At 38.1% G+C, this 23,913-nt stretch overlaps 1 protein-coding gene across 2 annotated transcripts in view; it reads right to left on the reverse strand.

Moving 5' to 3' along the window:
• The window catches only part of LOC102876634 (mitogen-activated protein kinase kinase kinase MLT-like), a 230,724-nt gene that overhangs the window by 49,569 nt on the left and 157,242 nt on the right, over positions 1-23,913 (reverse strand). Inside the window, exons 10-12 of one of the 2 annotated variants that reach the window (XM_006878826.1) lie at positions 18,541-18,647; positions 11,664-11,799; positions 7,944-8,362 (exon numbers count right to left, since the gene is read on the reverse strand). In XM_006878826.1, coding sequence (XP_006878888.1) covers positions 7,988-8,362; positions 11,664-11,799; positions 18,541-18,647 — 618 coding nt within the window. In that variant the 3' untranslated portion in view covers positions 7,944-7,987. Of the gene's footprint in view, positions 1-7,943; positions 8,363-11,663; positions 11,800-18,540; positions 18,648-23,913 lie in introns of those variants that run through there. The other variant, XM_006878825.1, reaches the window with a different exon arrangement.

The following is a 23,913-nucleotide window of genomic DNA, read 5'->3' on the forward strand; positions in this document are numbered from 1 at the left end:
ATGCCTTCGGGATGGCAGTGGAGCTTTTTAGATATAAGAAAAATTGGACATATTTTAAGAGCTCCAAAGTGCTATCCCAACTAAATTCACTTTTGTCTTCATTGTATGTGTACTAATTTTTATTTTTAGTTATCTTAGCTGATTTTAGAAGATGATCTACACTTGTCTACACTGATAGTGTGGAGACTCATTTGCTGTATGCCGGGCTGTTGTGAGTCCGAGTAGAATCTTGGGCAACTAACAAGAGTGATTAAAGGTTCGCAAGCAAAAAGATCTCAAAACTCATCCAAAGTAGCTTCACATGTCCTAACAGTCACAGTCCTGGCAGCCAAGAGAGTCTGGCATTTATCAGATGCCAGAACCTCTCTTGGAATTCTCGGCCAACAGGAAGATCAGCTTCATCATTAGTGAAAATTCCACAGCTTGCACTCAGGAACTAGGTGACATATTATGCTTATAATAAGTCATCCAGTTGTTATAAGTTGGGAGGGATTTCTGTTTAGCTAAGTATCTCATTTGCACTGTGTTTTTAAAACCAGATGTTAGGACCTGTGGATGGAGGAGGACATGTGAAATTGGAGCTATCCTGAGGAACCAAATCAAACAGACTAAAACACGTCAGCAACCAAGAGCAGAAGTGTGACCGGCTAGGCGCGCAAGAGCATCGGTTGGCCTCATGTTCAGAGCCAACGAGCCACTCACTTCAGTATACAGCTCATGGCAACAGATAAATAATGCTGAATTAAATGAAAAAAAGTCTGGTACAGCCATTATCTTTATTTAATATATTGTTGTGATTTTGATGGAAGTTAGACACTTTTGCCAAACTGCTTGTACTGCTCATGAAGCAACTTGGAAGTGTCACTTCTGTTAAAAAGACTATTTTTTTTGTGGATGTGTTTTTAAAAAGTCCATTTCCTTTTACTATGATGTAAAAATCAGAGGGTGGGTGAGCTCATCCTCCTAATCTGCAGGTTTTATTTTACATGCACACGGTCAGAGGCCTCAGCAACTTTCCATTTCATCAGGCTGAAGCAGCTATAAATGCCACATGGGCAGCCCCAGGCATTCTCCCTCTTGGTTTACTCAATGCCTAGCAGAGTGCCTGGCATACAATAGCTGGTCTATTTTTGTCAAATGAACTGAAAGATACATTTACCAAAATGCTGAATTCTCAGGCATCGACTTTAAGGCCTGTGAGTATGCCACAGAAAAAAAATGATACACTGAAAGAAGGTTTCCTAGAGAAAGATGGGGAAATGGAAGGGGAAGTGGCTTGAGCTGGGCTCTGCAAGTCTGGGAAAAGACTAATGATTCCAGGAGAGGAGCTGAACTGACACTGCTGGGGGTGGGAGAGCAGGGAGAGGGGGACGTGGTATTGTTATCTCATCGGAGCACAAAATGCAGTGCAGTGCATGTTGCGGGGGAGGATGGGGAAGGTGATGTGAGGCAGAGTCTGGAGGATCCATAGTTTTTTTAAAAATTCATAGATTAAAAATAAATACGTGTACAATTTGAGCATTCTAGAAAAGCTGCAAGGGCATAAGTATATAGTTGGAGCTCTTACTATTCCATGTATGTTGTTGTTGTTATGTGCCATGAAGTAGGAACTGACTGTGCACTGTATAGAGAGATCCACAGATAAAGCACAGCCTCAGAGCTGTGTTGTATTATGCCTCGTGCTGTCCCCTCAGCCACCTGGTGCTTTATTTCCACAGGGCGGCGCTCTCCTCCTCAGAGACACTTGGTGTATGTAGAAATGGCCAAATCCACTCACCTGCTCTAGTAATGAGGGAAGAAAATGGATTGAGGAATAGAACCTAAAAACATGACAGATTTTATTCCTTTCCAGGGCAGCTGGGTACAGCCGCAGAGACACGTCATTCCCTCTCCTATCACAGAAATAAATGCGAAATAAGGAACTTTTTTTGATTAGCTCAAGTAACAACAGACTCGAGTTGCAAAAAAAAAAAAAATTTCCTCACATCAAGGCTGGCTTTTCTAGGGAGTGGGGTGGGTGGATGTGTAGTGCTTTGCATTTTATACAATTCCCAAATGTTGTGCTAAACAAAATTGAAAAATAAGTATTTCTTGAATAGAACGATGGTTGTGAGTGAAACAACTAATCAAGCCCTGCCTCTCTGGTTCTAACATCAACAGGAGTAGAGAGAGGAGGATGGTTAAGTGCTCTGTGGAAGTCTCATCAGTCGAAGCCAAGGAAAGGCTGGGGAGTGTGGGTGTGATATTCGCTCCAGCCACATTCTCTGCATAAGGCTTGGAAAGATCAGTGAGTGAGAGGGAGCTGGAGCCAGGTGCTGCTTCCAGACGGTTTGATTTGGCAAGATGGGGGACATGAGCTAAAGACCTCCAGGCACACAGCGGCTTACCATCTCCTTCCTGGCTTCTGTACTTTGTTAACCTATACGGGAAGTTCCAAGCCTTTCTTTGGGGAGTAAAAAAAAAAATCTAACTCATGACTGCCCCATCACTTTGTAAATGTATTATTTCCATTCCAACTGACTTCAGTAAAGAAAAAGCTAAAGCTTCTGTACATGCATGTGACAAGGATTCCTTCAAAGGGTGTTGGGAATCCAATCTAACCCAGATCTTAAATACACAGCAACACATAACAAAGGGGTTTACTGTCAAAACGTTTATTGCAAAATGGAGTCTTAGAACAAAGGTAAGCAAAGAAAAGTTCACATCAAAATGAAATGTATGACACCAACTTGGATTTCTGAATACACGGCAGACTCTGCTGGAATATCAAATTCCAATGCTGTAGTCAGTAATTGCATTTTCTTACCACATAAGAGTTAATGTTAAATCTTCCATACAAACATTATACAAGATACTTGGCATAGGACTTGCTGAGAATAACATTGCAAAAGAATAACTGAGAAAAGAGTTTTGTTCAAAATAAAAACAGTAAGGTGATAATGCCATCTATTCCAAGCTCACACTCCAAAGAATATAAATATTTTCTATTTAGTACAAAATTTTTAAAGAGTGCAAAAGCAGCATGTGCAGTGTATCCTACGCAATAGTAAAAGATATACGCCTCTGCATACGATATAAAATAACACAGGTGCTTGAAACTCTAGTTTTGAAGTAAATAACCCCCTGCCAGAAAGCTCCTCAGAGGCAAGACAGGGCAGACTAAGTTATAATCTGAGGAAATGTGTTTCGTCCTCCACATTTCCCTGGTAGACTCATTTCTCATCATGGAAAATGTGGCATCTACAACTTTCAAGCTGCACTACAGTCAAAAGAATAGGATAGACTGTTCTCTATGGCAATACTGAAAATCTAAAGAAACAAAAATCAGTCTTATTAAAAGCAGCAAAAGGTGCCTGATTATAGAAAAAGTATGCTCTCTTCATTACGTGGTATGGTGCTGGTTCAAAAAGGCTGCCACTTAAGCACTTATGTACTGGCTGGGAAATCAGGAAAATTACTCTTATTTGTTGTTGTTGATCGCCTTCGAGCTGAGCATGACTCATAGCGACCCCATGAACAAAAGGCCTGAAGCCCCTCTACAGCTATCAGCATTTATCAAAGAGTTTCCGGAGGCATATTATTTAGGAAATGGATGCCACTGTATACCATACATTTTTAACTTAGAATAAATTTTTTTTATCAAACTTTTAGCAGTTTAACGCAAGCTTGGGAAATCAAGTATGTCCACAGCAACTCTACAGGAAGTTATTCTAGATCTCACCAAATTCTTTATTTTGAATCGGACTGACTGCTTGTTAAAATCACTGGCTAAGAAACGGCTCTCATTTGCAGAGCACTCAAACAAGTGATGCATGTGCCTTCAACTCCTTCCTGTTAGTTATTTATGTAAAATAGGAAAATATGATTTTGCCTCAAACAAAAAGACCATCAGGAAAAGATATTTCTAATAGTAACCTTGAAATTTTGCAGAACTATTCCTATCACAATGAGGCTTTTTTTTTTAACTTATTGTGGAATCAGTTTAACAGAGTGACCAAAGGTGAAATTTACCTGCTTTATAAAATGATTTCCATCAGCATTCTTAAAAGAAAAGAAACCATTTCCATACCTGGTGATTTAAGGGAAATGCTGCACGCATACATACAAAATTCAGATTAATTGTGTGATAGCTATATTGTGAAAATTTTTACCTGAGTCATTCTGTTTGGAGCGAGGAGAAGGTGAGATGTGGAACTGCAAAACTGCTGAGTCCTGGCTGGAGGTGGGGGGTAGAACGCGATGGCATTCTGGAAGATCCTTTATGTGGTAGGCCTTTCTCTATCAACAGGATGTTATCACTTGTGCTGGGCACTGAACAACTCCAGTCTTTGTGATAATTAAAATCAAGCCTTTACCTAGGTACTCCAAAACTCTGTTTGGTGACACCATCCTCCTCGTTGAGAGCTACTATTGTTGTTACCTTGTATCACTGAGTTGGAACTAACTCATAGGTGAGGTGAGTTTTCAGAGACTGTAAATCACAGGAGATTATCCACCTTTCTCCTACAGAGCAGCTGGTGACTTCAAACCACCTGCCTTTGAGATGGCAGCATAACTCCTTCCTCTCAGGTCTCTTGAGAGTCACCAGTAAAGCGTTAGCAAATGCTATTTTTGACTTTATAAGGAAAAATAACATCAAAGAGATCTTTTAAGGATGCTTGGTGGTAGGTCAGCTAAACAATCATCTGCTAATTGAAAGGTTGGTGGTTTGAACCCACAGCTGTTCTATGGGAGAAAAGACAGTGGCCTGCTCCGGTGAAGGCTGTAGGCATTGTGTGCTGCTGAGCTGGAACTGAATCACAGTTGACCCTCCAGCAGGTTTTCAGAGCTAGTAAATCCCGTGCAAGGAGATTACTCATCTTCCTCCCACAGCACAGCGGGTGGATTTGAATCACATGCCTTTGGGTTGGCCACGTAACTCCTTACTCACTAGGTGATCACTCTATGAGACAATTCTCTGTCATATACGATCACTATGAATCAGAAATTGACTTAATGGTCAACAACGATGTCTTCAAAATACTCTCCATGGAATGAGAACACCTTAAAAACCCTGATTTTATGATTTAGATTTCAGGAATGTTTTAATATTATCAAACTACAAGATAACTCTGATTTGAGACAGAAAGGAAATAGCCAGTACCATATAATAAAGATCTTTAGATAGAGTGGGGTTCAGAGCTATTGTACCTAGGGTCACTATGCATCACAAATGACTCGACAGCACATAGCAACAACAGTCCTATTCTGGATAAGCTAGAATTTCAGGGTTGTCACTGAACTCTCCAGCTCAGTTGAATCCCAAGTCCTTGCAGTGCCTTTCTGAAACAGTCCTGTGCTAGGTCATCTCTGGAATGGCGATGAAAATGGCAGAAGTAAGGAGTGAGTATCAAATCTTAGTACCTTTCTTTTTTAGCTCTATTTGGCTGTTTTAATGAATGCATTAAAACTTCAAATAGAGTCAAATAGATTTCCATGTAAATGAAGAAAAACTATGGTTTCTATTATCTGACTTGATTGTAAATTAGCCTTCAACGTGAGACAAGGCTTGCATTCCTACCTATAAACAGATCTCAAAATAAGCTCACAGATATGCCTTGACTTTGCTCAGCCTTGTACAAGTAGTATTTGATCAATGAGGCCTTTTCTGACCACACTTTCAGTGTGTCCTGTATTCCTGATTTTCCTTTCATGCTTGATCTTCCAGCTTGCCTGTACCAAATGTTCATACACTAATTTATCTGTCATATTTATTGCTGTTTTCTATGAGAAGTGTGGGTGCCCAAGGCACTACCTGCCACGCAAAAGTGGTGCCTGAATACTACTGAACGAATGACTTCACCTTTGCCAGGGAACAAGTGCCGGGAAGCTTTTAAACGGATACGTTGCTCTTCCACAGTGCCATGGGGCATGCGAGGAAGCCAGGACTTGCAAACTGTCCCTGCTGCCCCACTCTACCTCATGGTTTTCTACCTGAACTGGTGAGTACTCAGCTCTGCACAGACACACACACACCATGACAGAGTACTGGGGACAGAGAGGCACCGGTATTTATAACTCTGTGGGTGCCTGCTTGTCCCCACTACTCTATCCTGATGTGTATGTAAGCATGTGCAGATGCAGAGACTGTAGCTCAGTGACTAAGGAGAGTGCCCTTATATGAAAATACAAAAGCCCATGTGCCCACTTAGAGGCCTGGCACTGTGCATTATCTCATTTTATCCTCACAATAACCCTTTGAAGTAACTAGTAGCATTTCCAATTAAAGATGAGAAAATACACACAAAATTTTATACAATCATATGGAGAGAGAGAGAACAAGAGAGAGAGAGCGCGGGCAAGCTCTGGTGACCTACTTGTAAGAACTTGTACTGTCAATCCTAAGCCTTGCGGTTTGAATGTACAAACTTCTCCTTGAGAAAAAGATGGGCAGTCTCCTCCCTTGTGATTTAAAGCCTCTGGAAACCCACTGGAGGGTAAGCTATGAGTTGGTCTGACTTGATGGCACCCACTACCCCCACCACCACCATAACACACACACACAGACACACACACAGAGCTCTGTACCTCAGACCTAGAACATTCCTACTAGTTCTTTTTCTCCAAACAAAGCTGGCACAGAATATTGATCACTTGGTGACTTTTCAGTTCTCTGAGGAGTTCAGAATCAAGTCACCACACTTCAAATTCCAAGAGACTTCTTATGGCCAAGTATACTTAGAAAGGGTCTTAGATAATACCTACATTGATATCCTTTCTTAAGAACTTTTAGAGAAAGAACCACCAAAATAATTTTTGGTTTAATAGTCAAGCAAATGACACTGCTTTCTTATTTTCTCTGTCTTCATCAAGTGTTTCTCTTTTCCTTGGATGGTTACAAATGTTCTCCTGTTTAAGTTCAGGCTGATAGTACGTGGTCAGTTGTGAGGCCATCATGGGTCCGCCTGGTCTATAGAAGAGCCTCCATCTAAATCTCTAACAGCAGCAGCGCTGAGTCAGGGTCTAAAGGAAGAGCTAACTGGTGACCGCAAGGCCTGATAACAAAAGGGACCTTCTTTCTATATCTGCACTTTTGCCTAAGTGAAGAGAACTTTGCTTTCTTGTTCCTTTTATGTTATTATCATTTTTTTTTACAGTAGCTTTACAGGTATATACAATTCAGGATCATATGCCCCCTTTTGAAAAAACAAACAATGCATGCACCTACGCGAGCACCCACAACCACGGCCCGCACTGACAGTGTGGCCTGAGACACAGCCCTCTATTTCTCTTTGTATAAAGTATATGCCAAGCCTTAGATAACAGAATGTTAACAAGCTTCCACGGTTAGCACCGGTGGGGATGCCTAAATGTTCTTTTTAGACTGATTTTCAGGCTTTACTTTGAGTGGCTGTGCTGAAAATCCTTAGAACTGGGTATTTCTGAAGAAATATTTGTTATAACTTCCTTTCATGTCAGTTTTTTGTTGTTAGATTTTATAGCCACTATTGATACATTACAGTGTATTGCTACAAGGCAAAAAAAAAAGTAATATGCACAAGAAAATTATTATCAAAGAATTAAAAATTGAGGATATTTGTTCAAAATATATCTTCTTTAAGTAAATACAGGAAACTAAAACATAAGCTATAAAGTATGCATTTTTAAAAAAGAAAAAAAATCTTATTAATTAAAAAAATAACCAAAACAAAAACCACACCTGTCTACAGAATCACACATTTCTATAACCAGGCACCATGTCTGACTGATTCATTAAATACACTTTTTGGCTTACATTTCCCCCTATTTTTCTGTAAGCAAAAAAAAAAAAAAAAAAAATCAAAAGTAAAGCTAAAACAGAAAGGGCTGTCATATATTATAGAAAGGTGATCAGTCTAGGATGCAGTGCTTGGCTCTGTACCTCCTTACTGGTTTTCGTACAGACAGAGATAACAAGTTTCTATTGTTTTCGCGAACATTTCTAATTGTATTACTTGGCTTTCTGTTTTTATTCGCTATTGTTATCCATGTCATTATCCTCCTCATCACCGTCAGCATCATCTCCTTCTGACATGTCAAAGTCACTGAACCCCAAGGCCAGGTTCACTTTCTTCCCCTTTCTCTTAGATGTGGTTTTGGAAGAATTCTGCTTGGCTTGCATGTTTATCTGCATCCCAGAATGCAGCACAGCTCCTGCTTTGTTCATTGAGAAGATGTCCCCAAAGCCCATCAGCATCATGGCCTGCAGACCTTGGTTCATGCCATGCCCCTCCCCGTTACTTGCTGCTGTGATCTGACATGACATCTCTGCACTGTTTGACTCCTCTGTTTTAGATTCAAAGTAAGATTCCTCAGACATTCTTGCAGCAAGAGGCAAGAGAAGCTATCAAAAGGGGAGAAAGGACAGAAGCAAAAAGAGAAATTAGGACCAATTTCAATAAAAGAAATAGATACCATAAAATTAGTTGGCATCACACAGAAGGTAAATGATTAGTGAAACAAATGAATGCAGGGGAATCATGTGAGAATGAACTTAATGGCACATTTGGCTCCAGTCTATTTGCCATAATTTGTAAATGACAGAAGGAATCACAACCAAGTTTATAAAGCACCACAGCAAGCCAAATTTCAAATGGAAAGTAAGTTGCTGGTTCTAAAACTTCATTTTGCTTAACATAAAAAGATCACAATATACTCTTTAATTTTTCTCAAGTAATGATTTCACAAAGAAGCCTATATTTAATTATTACATTTTAGGAAGACCTTTAGTAAAAAGCAAATTTCATGTTTGTTTGTTTTTTTTTTAAATCAGTAAAACATGAATCAAAGAATAAAAACTTAGAGGAAGTGCGAAAAACCAGCTCAGAAGTCAATTCAGTTCTAAGGCTCTTCGGGTCATTAACTATTGTGTATTAACTAGTGTTCTGACAATGAATTAATCAGGATTTCACCTGCTTCCATTCATTATGTATTTTAGGCAGGTCATGTATTTACTACTATTCGTTCCACCTCTGAAATCTTTCACTTGTGAACAAATTTCAGATACATTTGATCTTTAACCAATAAGTAAACTGGGATGAAAGGAAATGAATGTCGAGACTGTTTCCTTTCTACCCATTCTCCACTTAGATACTTCTTTTCTTTGAAAAAAACAAACAAAAAACTCTCCTCTAGGAATTCTCACAGCTGTTACAATTTTTCTTTTAACCTTAATATAATTACTTTGATCTGCTAACCTGCTCTCATAAATGTTTGCCTATCACTTCACGATTAAAACTGCCAGGACCGACAATATTACTGCTTTTGAGACATGAGTAAATGAAGGGTTAAATTTTTTGTGTCCTTTAAATATGTATAAATGTATGACTAGCAGTGTAAAAGTGATTAACTCTGGTAGATCCTTTATACTTAAGTGTAAAGATATCATTGAGGACCAACTTTCTACTTTTTATATTCAAGATGGAGCTGAGGAGTTTTTAGGTTGTTATTTTTAATTGGAAAAGACTTCTGGAGTCACTAGTTCAACAAGAAAACTTTTATGAATTCATTTTAAAAGTATCAGATAAGGGGAAAGAAAAAAAAATGCTTTAGATTCTTTAACACTGGAAACAGGATATTATTTCCTTTGAAGTCAAGCTTCTCAGCTTCTCAAAGTTGTCCTCAATTGTTACTCTTGGAGGCCCTTTGTTGCTGATACTTATTACTGTTTTCTAGTTTTCTTCCTTATATTATGTTAGATTCTACAGACGTCTACAAATGTTTCTAAAAAAAGTTTTCCATTTATTCTTATAACTGTGTGAATAAGAATTTTGACACCAAGCTATAACTACTCTTAAAATTATAAACTCTGCCCATACATTCATATAGAAAATTCACCTTGCTAAATGCCTCTGATGGATGCTGCAGTTTCACCAAGGAAAATTATTGCCACTGAAATTGAATCCCCTCTAATTAATAACTTCCTAACAAGTATTCTTATCTTCCAATAAGGAATTGCTGGCCAATTCAATAACTACTTTTGTACAAAGTAACATTAATGCTAAAGTTTGTTTTTTTTTAATGTTAAAGTTTTCTAATTAATGTGAGAGTACACACAGGAAAGCCCAAACCTCTAGCCACTTCATTTTAAAAAGGGTTATTTTCTCTTTCCCTTGGAAACCTCATGTAATTTAAGTCAGAAACTTATGTGAGGATAAAAAGAAAACAGGCAAGTATAAAACACCTGTACATGAACTTACTTTCCTTCAGAAATACCAGCTCTAAGCAAAGAGACGTTAAAAGCAAGCACTGCAAAGAAAGACCATTTAGACCTCCCAAGTGAGGAAGGGAGCACACTTGCCACACTTGTGCTTCATGCTGGCTGTAGTTAGAAGGTAGCCCTTAGCAAGACTCTTACAGAAAGTTTCCTGGAGGTCAAGAGCAAACAAACTACCCACTGAGACCTAGCAAGCTTTAGTATTTATTACACAAGTCTATTACTAACAACAATAATGAGTGTAAGGCAGCCCATAATTTCCTAGCAAAACCGATGCCAGTGAACTAAAGAAAGGTTCTAAAGCACACCCTAATAGGTAGGGGAAAGGTTCTAAAGCACACCCTAATAGGTAGGGAAAAGGTTTTTTTCTTACCATATTACATTTAGAAAAGTCAAGCCATGCAGTGCTTTATAGCTTAGCATTTCAATAACCTTAAAAAAAAACACAAACAGAACAACAAAAAAAACCCTCTCAGACTTCAGAAGTTGTGCTGTAGGGACAAGGCCACTCTCTTGCTTCTGCCTCTGGTCAGCTATGGATGAAGCATGGCTCCTTTACCTCGAGGGCAATGCTTTCAGAGTTGGCTTGCTGGCTTAATAGCGTTCGTAAGGGCTAAGTAATCAAACTTGAAAATTTTAATGTCTTCTTAATAACTCAGGCTAGTATAATTGAATTACTATTTTGGAATTGCCTGGATTACCAGGTCATTTTTGAAAATTAATCTAATAATCAACATCAAATTTCCTTCAATTGTTCCCCCCCTCCTCTTATTTAAATATCAGGCTGGTTCTCCACACAAGTTGTGGGGGGAAAAGGAAGCAAAATTATTTTATTCCTTATAAGACTGCAAAAAAGAGCTCTGGTAGCTTAGTGGTAAGGCGTTGTGCTGCTCACCTAAAGACATATAGTTCGAATCCACCAGCTGCTCTAAGAGAAAAAGATGATTTACTGCCTCTGAAAACCCACTGGAGAACAGCTATGAGTCAGTTCCCACTCCACGGTACAAACAACATACACTGAAAAAGACATTACAAATGGGCATTGGCTGCTTTGTGAAGATGAAGACAAAAAGGCTTTCTGAAAGACACTCATGTGTTTCTTTTTCTTTTTGGTGGGTGTATAATTACTGTAACAACTCTCAAAAAGGAATTTTAAAGTATGTAAAGGTTTACTTTTAATCTCACCATTATTTGTGATATTTTAAATGGACAAATATTGCCCATTAAACTACTAGGGAAACAATTACAAGTCTACACCTGCCTGCCTTCAAATGGGCAGTCACTTAAAATAAGGAAGATGCTGAAATCTGACAAGGTTTCGTTCTGCTCCTGTTGGAGGGAGGTGAGGGGAAGCAATGCCATGCTGCCATGCTCAGCCGCGCCCTCGGACAGAGGGAGGAAGGAAGACGTGACTGTAGTTAGGACTCACCGGGACGCTGGACTGCTCCGTCAGTTTTTGCTCCCACATCCTTAATCGTCTTTCTCGTTCCTTAAGCTCCTGCTCTTTAAAGCTGAGATCACGTTCTAGTTTCTTTAGCCTCTCAAGAGTAGCCTCGATTTCACACCTGCAAGGGAGAACTGATTAAAGCCTCAACTTTTATCATGAGATCAGAGAACAAAGCTTTTGTAGCCTTAAAAATCAACAGGTTAAAAAAAAATCAACAGGTAGCTTCTAAGTTGGAATAATATATTCAAGAGATGAAGCAATGAAGGGTCACTGGGGTGTGACAAAAGCTACTGAACCAGTGGCCTGGCTTCGCTACAAAATATTTAAAATTCATCTAGTTCTATGTAATTTACAAAGTTCTATTATTCATGGAGCTCTGGTTAGTTCAGAGAGCTGTGCTGTGCACCCAAAGGTGGTGCCTCACTGGTTCGAATCTACCAACAGCTGTGAGGGAGAAAGACAAGCAATCTCCCCTTGAGCAACATCCAGACTCTGAAGTCCAGTGTTGGGTCGGACATGGGTCAACTCTTACTCAATGAATCATATACTATCTCTTTTTATTCTCACAAGTTTTAAGGAATAGGCTCTCATTTTATAAATAAAGGAAATTAATCTCACACTGTTAACGGTCGAGGTGGGGCTTAAAGCTATTTATTGGCTAAGTAATCAATCGCTTAAACGGTCTCCTTGGTTGTGTTACACAAGGGTGTCCCCACTTGCCTCAGATAGGAACTATCTGGGAAGCTTGCTAAAAAAACCAACACACCAAACCGGATACCTAAACCCTCAGGGAAAGTACATGATTCAACAGGGTTGGGGGGGTTGATTTCATATACTGATTTCCCATTATTATATAAAAGACGACTCCTGTAATTTTTACAATCAGGCTAGTATGAAAAACCCTGGGTCATAGGACCTCTAAGGTTCTTCTGAACTCTAATAATCTTTAAAGAAAATGTCTTTTTAGTCTTTATAGGACATACTCACTTCACCACTTGGGACAATAAGGTGAGTAATAAAAACACAAAGAAATGGAAACTGGAAAAGATAGTCTGGCAGAAACTGATTTTCTCCTTTGAGGTAGCCACAATGTTTAAGTCTAAATTTATGCTTTGGGGGACCAGAAGTTCCTTCCCTTGAATTTGTGGTGAGTCTGTGAGTAGAGCAATTGTAATAAGACGGGGTTTGGGGGTGGAGCAGATATGATAGGGAAAAAGTGAGCAAGATAAGAAGGTGGGAAAGGAGAAGAGAGATGGCCTGGAAACAGGCTACTATAACAGATTGGCTGCTGCAAGGTGCCACTCAGAACACACAATCCTAGCTGAGGCTTTGACTGTGAAAGGTAGAAGCTCCCATCAAGCAGCACCAAACATTGCCTTTTTATTTCTCAGGAAAGTTGGGATTAGTAAATGCATGGTTTATTCCAATACCTCTGCAGATGAGTACTAAAGGGATGAAAAGAAAAGGTATTAACTGGCAAATTAGATTAAAATGGAATTTGGGGAACAACTATTGAAGTGGGTCTAGATTTAAACCCAATGATTCATTCTCCTGTCTAAAAAAAGTACCCCCAAGAAAGTTAGATTACAATTTAGCATAAAAAGCATTGGCTTTGCCACCTTCAAATATCAATAGTCTGCTCCTTTTATTGGGGCATCTAAGCAGTCTGAAGTGATCTAAGTAAATTCTAACAGTCCCAAAGGAAAGGTGCTAAAGCAGCAATCATTCAGAGTTGTGTCTGTTCCATAAACCTTCAACATTATCCCAGAGTACTGCTGACAAATAGACCATGCATATTAAAAAAAAAAGTTTATTTCTATTTTTCAAATGGAAAAATAAGGTGGGGAGGGGAAAGGCATGCAAGGCCAAAAACCCTAGGCTACACTTCTGCCAGCAGGACTGAGCCCACTCAAGGACTTTCTGATGAGAGTAAATGGTCAACACGTTCTATTTCACTTGTAATTTAAGGCAAGGATTCATCTCAGGTTTCAGCTCTGCAAACTCACTGTGATTCTGAGCCCTTCTGGAAAACAGATCTACAGTTAAGTAAGTCAAAAGCTGTGGCACAGAGCAAAACGAATGCAGGCTGAGGAAACTTTTCTCAATCTGCCTCCCCCGATGCCCAGGTCTGCCAGTAATGCTGGGAGCCTCTACGTCATGACAGCTGTGACAAAAACTCAGGGCACACCATCAAGACACCTGCTCCCCTTGACATTCTCTGCATCCAGGGTGTTATTCTGCTTTACATGAATTTGTTGATTCATTTCTATAACTTCCTATTATGGAAACACAGATTTTTAAAAGTATTTTGGTTGATGAAAATGATGGTTTTCTCTTATTTTAATGGTCGGCTTCAACTAGTATCAATTTCCCACATGCCATAAAATGGGAAATGGATTGCATTTTCTTTTACCATTAGATAGAAATTTCTTTGAAAGAAAAGGACAGACTGAAAAAGCAATGTACATACTTTACGTGATAAATATGTATAGTATTAAATAATCACATGAGAAATATATCCTATGCACAGTTTAAATAATCACATGATATATACTATGCATAGATTAAGTATCACATGATAAATATATAATATGCACAGTAGATTTTATATATTAAATTACATGAGGCTTGCTAACATCCCCATTGCAAAAATTAAAGGTTGTTGGGGGGTTTTTTAATCCTACTTTTAGTTTTTAACAAGGCATGTCATGGTACGGATTATCTGATCACCATGGAAGAACACAAATGACAGTGTTTTCCAAGAAACATCAACTTGAACTTTCCATAACGACACTACGCAGGTCACTCCGAGCGGATTACCATGGGGCTGCAGACAAACACATGGGTCAATAAAATCCAGAGTGTGGATGAAGCATGAACAAAAAGGGTGGGGGCACCTTCTGTCCCTGCATGACTGCTAGCCCAGCAATGAGTGAAACTAGCTGAAGATCTGAATGGCACTACGATGCCTGACATTCCATGTTTATTTCCTATCAATTAGAAAGGTAAAAGAAAAAAACTTAAGTGCATATGATTTTTTAAAAAAATATAAATAGGCTTCTTTAAAAACAAAATCTCAGAATAATCATTCATTCATTTTCTAAATATAGATAGCTGGAAATTTCCCATCTTGATGAGGAAACTCTACCAGAAAACTGTGATTTGCCAAAAATACCGGAGCAGGGCTGGATGCAGACTTCATCATGATTCTAGTTTACTCAGATACACTCCAGACCACAGTGACATGATTTCAGACACCAGACAAAAGATGGGGAAAGAACAGAGTCATCCAAATGTTCTGTTCTTTGAAATCTAATCAGTTACATATTTGAAATACGCAGATGATGTGACAAAACACATTCTGCTTTCCAATACTGAATACAATTATGAGAGTGTTTTTTCACCTTCATCAAACCCTCTGATGATCATGCTGTGCGATCATTCTCTTCAATATTGCTAATGAGTACATGGCATGACACTGGTCACTTGGTAACTATTTGGTTATTACTAAAAGCATCAATAATGCATTTTCTCTTCCCCCTGACCATTTTCTACTATCTATTTTAATCCCATATTTTCTTCTTGAAATATTTAAATTTTTTTCTTAAAACATTAAAAATTATTATAAAGACATATATATAATTTACTGTTAATTACAAAGTTTAAGGTAAATAACAAAGGTATGCAAAGGTATTTCCTGCCTTTCCATAACCCAGCAGAGAGCACACCTTCTAACACCTTTTCAGGTATTTCAGATATTTCTTTGAAGATAACGGAATTTTTCTAAACAAATGAGATTGTGGCCAGTATTTTAAAATCACTGAGCATAAACAGCAATTCTCTTAATAAACACAGATGTGAATAATTAATAATAGCTCTGTAATATTCCATATGCAAGAATAAAAATTATTTAAACAATATATTTTATAGTACTTTATGTCATTTCCAGTTGTATAATTCTAATCATTGCTCCATACATCCACAGTATCCATACTTCCTTGTACAACCTTCCCATTCACTTTCTTACAAATAAAACACTAGTCATAGAATTTCTGGGATAAACAGAAATATTTTTCAGGCATCTAATCTAAATGGTCAAATTGGCCTCCAAAGAGTAGCACATGCCTCCCAACCAACATGTGAGAAAGACTGGAATGTTTTCATAAAATAATATCTCACATACTTGGGAACAGTATTTCCTTAGTTCACTATTAATTTGATTTCTCTTTTTGTGAAATGCATTGTCATGCTCTTTGATATAGTTTTTAAAAATGTAAATTTTATTGAAAAGTATGTTTTATTTTGTCTTCAGTGAAAAGTTTACCCAGCAATAAAATGTTATCAAGAGTGCTTTTTCAATCAAAGAACAGTTTTCAAGTATTGTCTAGAGATGATGAGACTCTTTTTAAAGAATATTCAAGGTTGTATTTGTTTCAGGAAAGCAGTAAGACATTATTTGTTTTTTCTGTTCTCATGCTCCCACAATTTCAATGGCCTTTTCAAGAGGCTTCATGATTTGTGATACTACAACAGGCTATATGCAGAACCAGGACTTATGATTGCTTTCTAAGTGAATAAATGAAAAATTAGTTTTTAAATTAATAAATATGTTCTTAGTTTTAGTTTCTAACATGATAAATAGTGATAGACATAACTCATTTGAACAAGTTCTCTTTGGAGTTTTCAATCAATTTCAAAACCATCTGGAATCTCGAGACAAAAAAATCCTTAGAATTGTTGGTTCATCATATAGGAGGAATAAAAATTCCAAGAGTATACTATTTGTCTTGAAATGTACTCTGATGGACTTATTGTACACTTTTTGACCAAATATAAGTTTCAAATTTTTATATAGCAAACTTTCCTATTCCTACCTTATCCCACCATGCTTCTCTGATTTTGCTGTTGTACTTGAAAAGACAACTTATCTCAAGAGTATTAATAGGAGCATTAAAATCCTACTAATCCTCTGGGTAACAGATCAAACAAAAAATCTCTTCAGGGGATTCTTTTATTACACCCTCAGGCTAAATCAGGTTTCTTGGTTATAAGCACTTAGGCATCCAGCACTTCTCTGCCATAATACCTATTGAAACAGTACTGATAATAATTATTTGTATATTTACATTTAGGAGTTAATACCAGATACTCATGCTGGAAAGCACCAGTGTGCACTGGGACTGTTCTGCTCATCACTATAGCCCCACACCCAGAGGATATCTGAACGAATGCATGGATGTTTATTATAGCAAGCATGATAACTGCGTTTTTAGGTAGCTCCAGTGGTGTAGTCTGCAGAAAGTTGTGCTGCTAACCCAGGGGTCCTGCCTCTCCGGCAGTTCAAATCCACCTGTTACTCTGAGGGAGAAAGATGGGCTATCTCCACTCATTCCGTTAGGAGCCTTGGGAACCTGCTGGAAAGGACAGCAATGAGTTTTGGAGAATTTACTAAATTTTATATTCATGTATAATATCACAGTGGTTTTACACAGCATCTCCACGATAGTGTTTTCTTTTTCCCTAAATGTGCACTGAGCAACGAGTTGTGCTCAAGGCACATTCTAGAAGCTGTGGGCTCAGACACATACAAGACCAAACACACTACAGAGTTACTTGTTAATGCTGTAAAGGCCACACTGAGATGCATATAGCATGAGATCTGATATATCCTGGGTCTGGGAAATACTTCCCTGAAGACGTGCCATTTCAGCAGGTCTTTGAATGACAGAGGATCTAAGTGTGGTGGGGGTGGGGGTCAGGGTAGTATGCAGCTGAAACAGAATGAGTTTTAAATAAACTAAGTTTGCAAAGATCCTGAATGTGGAAAAATTATGCATCTGTTGTTGAAGAACTGAGAGAAATCAGAAGCTCAAGTGATGATGAGAGGAGGGCAGAGGGTTTTAGGAGTCCTATTAAGTACATTAGTCATTACCTTGCCAGAAACAGGAGCTCATATCTAGATTTTAAAGGGGAATGATTTTGCTTTATTTGCTGATATCTCTCTGAAAGGAACAAACACTACATTTTAATTCTTTCAGCCAGGAAAAAAAAAAATCCCTCAATGCTAGATTCAAGCTCGCAGCGTTACTACTGTATCTGCTAAATGAAAATCAATTTAACTCACTGGTTGGAGATAGAGATTTCAAAATTATAAAATAGATACTGTTACTTTAAAACTCCAACAGAAAGGCCAAAGAAAACAGCTTTTCTACATACATGCAGTAATCACTTGGAAGCAGCAGATGGCGCAAGGTGTCACGTTACCACCTTGGCTGGCAGGCACAGAGATGAAGTTACTTAAAATCTCTGCTGAGTCAGGGGAGGAATTGTGTCAGCTCCCAAACATGCTGTTTATACCCATGCATCATGTGACCTGGTTCAACCATTCCATCCTGGGCTTGCTTGTCCCACTCACACAATTCCCTCATTACTAAGTTTGTTTTTACACTTCAGAACATTTAATTGCATTTAAAGCATTAAAAGTTTTCTTTTAAAGTGTATTTTTATACTTTCCCTATCCCATCCTCTGCAAACTTCAAGGCAAATGGTATTTTTATGTCCGTTTGCAGAGGCCAAAGTCTCCTAAAACAGCATTTAGAAAAAGAATCGCTTGGTAGCCATCATTTGTCACAAAAGAGATTATTTCAATGTTCTTGTCAAATACTTATCACATATGATAAGGTAAAATAACTTAGAGGAAAACTTTTTTCCTTACATGTGAAACAGAAGATTTATTCAAGCTAAAAGACACCGTATTTTTAAACCTTCCTTGAGTGTCAGGCCTTCCATCAAGCATCTGACTGAAGCTGTTCGAGGTCCTGTGGAGCAGGACGTGGCCTCCAGTGTCCAGGCTACCTACCTCCACTCAGCCTTGTTGTGCAGGAACGAGTTACACTGGTCAGGAAGGCTAGTGTCATTTGACATGGACTCCAAAATGGAAATGATTTGTTTGAATGATGGCCGTTTCTGAGGAAGAGAAAATACGCATTCACTTATGGGGACTTGAGAAATTGGATCATTAAGAGGCATGTATTTGCAAGTATAGTACTCTCAATCACTACAGCAAAATACAACATGATACAGTTCTGGTTCAGTTATTCTCTGAACATTAGCTAAGTCAGGTTCAAGGAACTATAGTCTCTATTTCCAAACAACAAGAACAGACAATTACATATGTTCCTATTTCATGGTCCAAGGATGAAATAACAATGGTTATTTTTTTTCCTAAGTAAAAGACAAGAGCAATTCTTTTCGACTTATGAGTAAGACTCCTGAAAAGAAAAAAAATTACTTTTATAAAAATATGTTTGTGTTAGGGAGCTCTGGTGGCCTGGTGGCAAGAAGCTGCACTGCAATTCCAGAGGTACAAGGTTCGAATCCACCAGGTGCTCTGTTGGAGAAGGAGGAACAATCTCCTCCTATACCTATCAGATCCGATTTGATGGCACACACATGCAAAATAATAAAATAAAAAAATATGTTTGTGTGACAAAATAAGTATGTTGATATCAGGTGCCACTGAGTCGTCTACGGCTCCTTGTGACCCCGTGTGAGCAACAGATGTGAAGCTTTCACTCTCCTCACCATCCTCGCCATCTCTGAGATGCTCCAGCCTACTGGACCAGTCACTGTGTCAATCCATCTTGCTGAAGGTTGTACTCTCTTTCTCTGACCCTTCACCTTTCCCATGGAGCTCTGGTGGCCTAGTGGTAAGGAGCTGTGCTGCCAACCTGAAGGTATGTGATTTGAATCCACCAGCTGCTCCGTGGGAGGAAGATAGACAATCAACTCCCATGTGATTTATTACCTCTGAAAACCCAGCTATGGGTGCATTCCAGTAACAGTAACAACCTCCACCACCTTCCTCAGCATGATGCCTTTTTCCAAGGATTGGCGCCTCTAGGCAACATGTGCAAAGTACGTGAGGCAAAGTTTTCTCTCTCCTTGCCTCTGAGGAGCACCCTGGTTGCACTTCCTGTGATAGATTTAGTTGTTCTTTTGATAGTCCATGAGACAATCAGTACTCTTCACCAACACAACAGTTCAAGTGGAAGGTTAACAGGAGAGTCCGGGTAGTGTTCAAACGAAAATTCTTTAACTTATCAGTGTGTTTGAAAATAGAATAAAATGTTGGGCACTGCGGTAAATCTATGTATTGTAAAAAAAGGAAATTCCCCACACCAGTAACTTAGGGGAAAAAAACCCCAAAACAAACCTTCCAATTGAAAAATCACCATAATGTCATCATTTTTAGTATTTATTCCATAGGATAACTAGCTTGAGTGCTGAAAACTCTAAGGCACTGTTCACTAGAAATTGAAACGGCAGTGGCAAAGCCTATTTTTTTTAGTTAGCTGTAACTACATTAGTCTTGAGATTACTCTTGAGATTCCAGCCAAGGTTGAGACAAAAGGTTAAAACAAAAATGGAGAAAGATAATAAAAGGATGATGCACATTCTCTCTCCATCACGCCTCATAATTATACCATTTCTGAACAAATTACAGTTGCAGCAATTAAACATGCATTTTAATTTGGGAGCACAAAAACAAGCAGGAACAATGCTGAGGTGGCGTGCTCGCTCTTAAGTACTGAGTGCTTCCTACATTAGTAAAAAAGGCAATTTTTTTCACTTTTCAGGGATATAAATCTGAGATACTTTTTTCTGAATTCATCATTATTATTATTATTATACTCATTTAAGCGTGTGTGTGTGTGTGTGTGTGTGTGTGTTTAAGGAGAGGACAAAACTTGCTAAATGTCACTGATGCATATTATACCTTCTAACAGAAATGAGAAAAAAAGGCCTTTAAAAACTTGAAAAACATTGTTTGCCTTCTTTTAACTTTGTTCCCAATTTAATTCTTCTACCATATGTCAAACTGGAAAAGGGGGGGATCTTTTAATTGTGTGCACAGGAACTAATTATTTCACAAATAATAGCTTTTCCTTTTCATAGGAAAACAGCAGGAGGAGCAAATGAACAATGTTTTTCCCTATATTAGATTCTCAAACTACGGTTAAACTTTTAGGGTTGTTAGGCATCCCTAAAAAAGATAGAACAAAATATGATTAAAAATATGACAACATAGATTCCTGTGGAAATGAGTACTCGGGTTACAGAATACAAACTCTATAAGGTCCTTTGAAGGGACTCAAGTTGCTTTAATTAGTGTTAGATACATAAACTTTGCTTGTTAAAAAAAAAAATTGAAAACTAGGGCCATGTATTAGTACTTAGGTCCACATCTCTGTATTTGTTGTGACTGACTGTCCTGTAGACTGTCCAAAAGAATAAACAAGTCTGCCTTGCAGGAAGGGCAACCCACGTAGGTGCTCCTTAGAGGAAAGATGGTGACACATTATCTCACATGCTTTGGGACTGTTGTCAGGAGGGGTCCGTCCTTGGAAAAAGACAGCATGTTGGGAAAGGTGGAGGGTCAGAGAAGGAGAGGAAGACTGTCAGAAAGATGGACTGACAGACCACAGTGACGGGAAGAATGGGCTCCAGCACAACAGGACTGTGAGGATGGGGCAGGAAAGAGCAAAAGTCTAATCTCTTGTTCACAGTGTTGCTACTGGCCATATCGATTCAATGGTATCTAACAACAACTTTATTTTTCACCTTCATTTTACTGATGAGGGAAATCTGTCCCAGAAATGTCATAAATGCTCAGAATCACACAGGAAGGAAATTATCTAACCATATAAAAAGAAGTTTCCTGAAAGACACATCTTAGTTCTCTTGCTACAGAATAATTCATCTGCAAAATTGGTGGACTTGACAAGAGTCATGCTCTCAAAATCACTACAGCACATTACTTCCAAGTCTTTTACTACACAATGACAATATATGGCTTTCTACCAAAATTCATTACTTTTGCTATTATTTTTCCTAGTCTAGAAACGTTATTTTAGAATATGGATTCATATTCACCCTGTCTTTCCTTTTTTTAATAAATTCTTCTATCTCTCCTGTGAATCATTAAGATGACCCCACATTTACCTGTTACCAGCATTTTCTACTTTTTCATTGCAAAAGAAATGAAACTTTTCTATAGGCCAGATGAATACTCTCTGAGAACTCAGAGTAAGAGAAAGAAAATATTTTAACTAACCCATTACTCTCTCTCTGTATGCACAGGTCTGGCACCAACACCTGAATGAACTGTTATATATCTAGCAAGAGAACTAAGGTGTGCTTTTCAGGAGATTTACCTTGGTGTGGTATTTTAGTTAACAACATCAGAAAACCTACTTACTAAATTTAGTAAGGTTCTACAAGGAAATACATATGAAAAAGATCTTCATAAACTTACAAACTTTTAAGAAAAAAACATTAAAAGATTCATAGTAGCTCAGATTTTAAGAGTTGAGATGGTACAGAAAAGCAGTGGAACCTCTTCATGTACTGAAATGGTTAGGCTCCAAAGATCAAATGGAGGATGACCATACCACATCCAAAATAGAAGTGACTACACTACTCCATAGTTACCAAATTACATCATTTCATAATTGTCAAATTGTATCATAGCATAAGGGCTAGACCTCTGAGGATCAGGGGCCAGCCAAGTGACATATAACCTCCACCATCACAGCCATGGTTGTTTTCCCCTCATACTGCCATATGCATGTCATCAATGCATAGATTAGTTGGGCAGTAGATTTTTTTGCAGTTGTCATATGTGTGAAATATCAAACAACAAGACAGAAATGACCAGAGGGTACATGAAGTATGGGCTGGAGTAAACAAACTGACCAGATAAGTATTGATCCTGAAGTATTAGGAGATAAAAGAAAATAAGGGGAGAGAATATGTGCAGGGTATGAAGGCGTTATGTGAGGTGCGCCTAGGGGAGCTCAACCTGAGAAATAAAAAAGACCTGGACACGTGGCTGGTAGCTGAGTGTATAAACTGAGCTTTCAGAGGGTACGTATTAGTTTTATTAGAATAGAGAATCGTAGACTTAGGATTTAAAATCAATCATGACATTTTTCTATTTCATCTGATTGAAAAGTAGTTTTTCTTTGGTCCTTAAAAAACCGGTTGTGATGAAGCAGAATAAACTTGCTGGCAATGGGTTAATGGGTAAAGGACCTGCTTACTAAACATAAACTATGCAATATTCTACCTTCAATGGCATCAGCCCTGTGATTAATATCCTTGTTGTGTGAGATGCTGATACTAACATTTAATGAACGTCATTTAAATGCATAATTCACAGAATATTAATTGATGTAATAGAATTTCCAATTTTCAAAATCCAAAATCTATGTTGTATACTGAAATATAATTGGAGGTGTCTAGTTGGATAAATAGAATTCAATGCAAATAACTTTACATGAAACTTGTCAGATATAAGAATATTACCAAAATGACTGGTATTGAGAATGATTAGTACAGTAATATTTAAAAGTTACAAAATAAATGTTCTAAAAGCAAGCTCACAAACAGTGGCTATAGTTTCAACTAAGTTAGAGTCAAAATGCAAGCATTTCTTTCCATGCCTAAAAATTTTTAGATTCTGCAAAGTCATACACGAAAAATACTAGGGTCTGAATAAGGGCAGGCAAGACTTCATCTTTTATAGATCATTATTAAAACATAATCACTGCAACTTCAAAATATTTTTCCCCTCTGCTGGCCTGTTGGATCTGACTCATAACTAACCATCCAGCAAGCTTTCAGAGGCTGTAAATCCCAGGGGAGGAGACTGTTCATCTTTCTCCCAAGGGGCAGCTGGTGGATTTGAGTCACCTGTCTTTGGATTGACAGAGCAATTCTTTATCCACCAGGCCACATGAGCTCCCAATTTTGCCATAGGATAGTATTAAAATATAACAATCCTAAATAAAAATTCAATAATTAAAAACCAGTTAAAATTCTTTACTAAAAAAGTACTAAATAAAGTGTTGTGTGTGTATCTAAGCCCACTGCTGTTGTGTCGGTTCTGACTTGTAGCAACTCTCTACTATGTTCCTGAGTTTGTAAATCTTGATAAGAGAAGACTATCCATTGTTCCCCAAATGATCAGCTTGTGGATTCAAACCGGCAACCTTTGAATTAACAGCCAGATATGTTATACACTATGCTATTAGAGATACTTAATATATATTAAAATGTATAAATGTAGGCTCTTACAATTTAGGGGTATACTGAATAAAAGAGTGAATACAATTTTATGGACAAGAGGGAAAGCAAAGGTCAAAGTTGTTAGTTATAATGGCAAAGG

Source organism: Elephantulus edwardii, unplaced genomic scaffold (genome assembly GCF_000299155.1).
Source record: "Elephantulus edwardii isolate Elephantulus edwardi_28Jun2011 unplaced genomic scaffold, EleEdw1.0 scaffold00001, whole genome shotgun sequence".
In the NCBI taxonomy this organism is placed as follows: domain Eukaryota; kingdom Metazoa; phylum Chordata; class Mammalia; order Macroscelidea; family Macroscelididae; genus Elephantulus; species Elephantulus edwardii.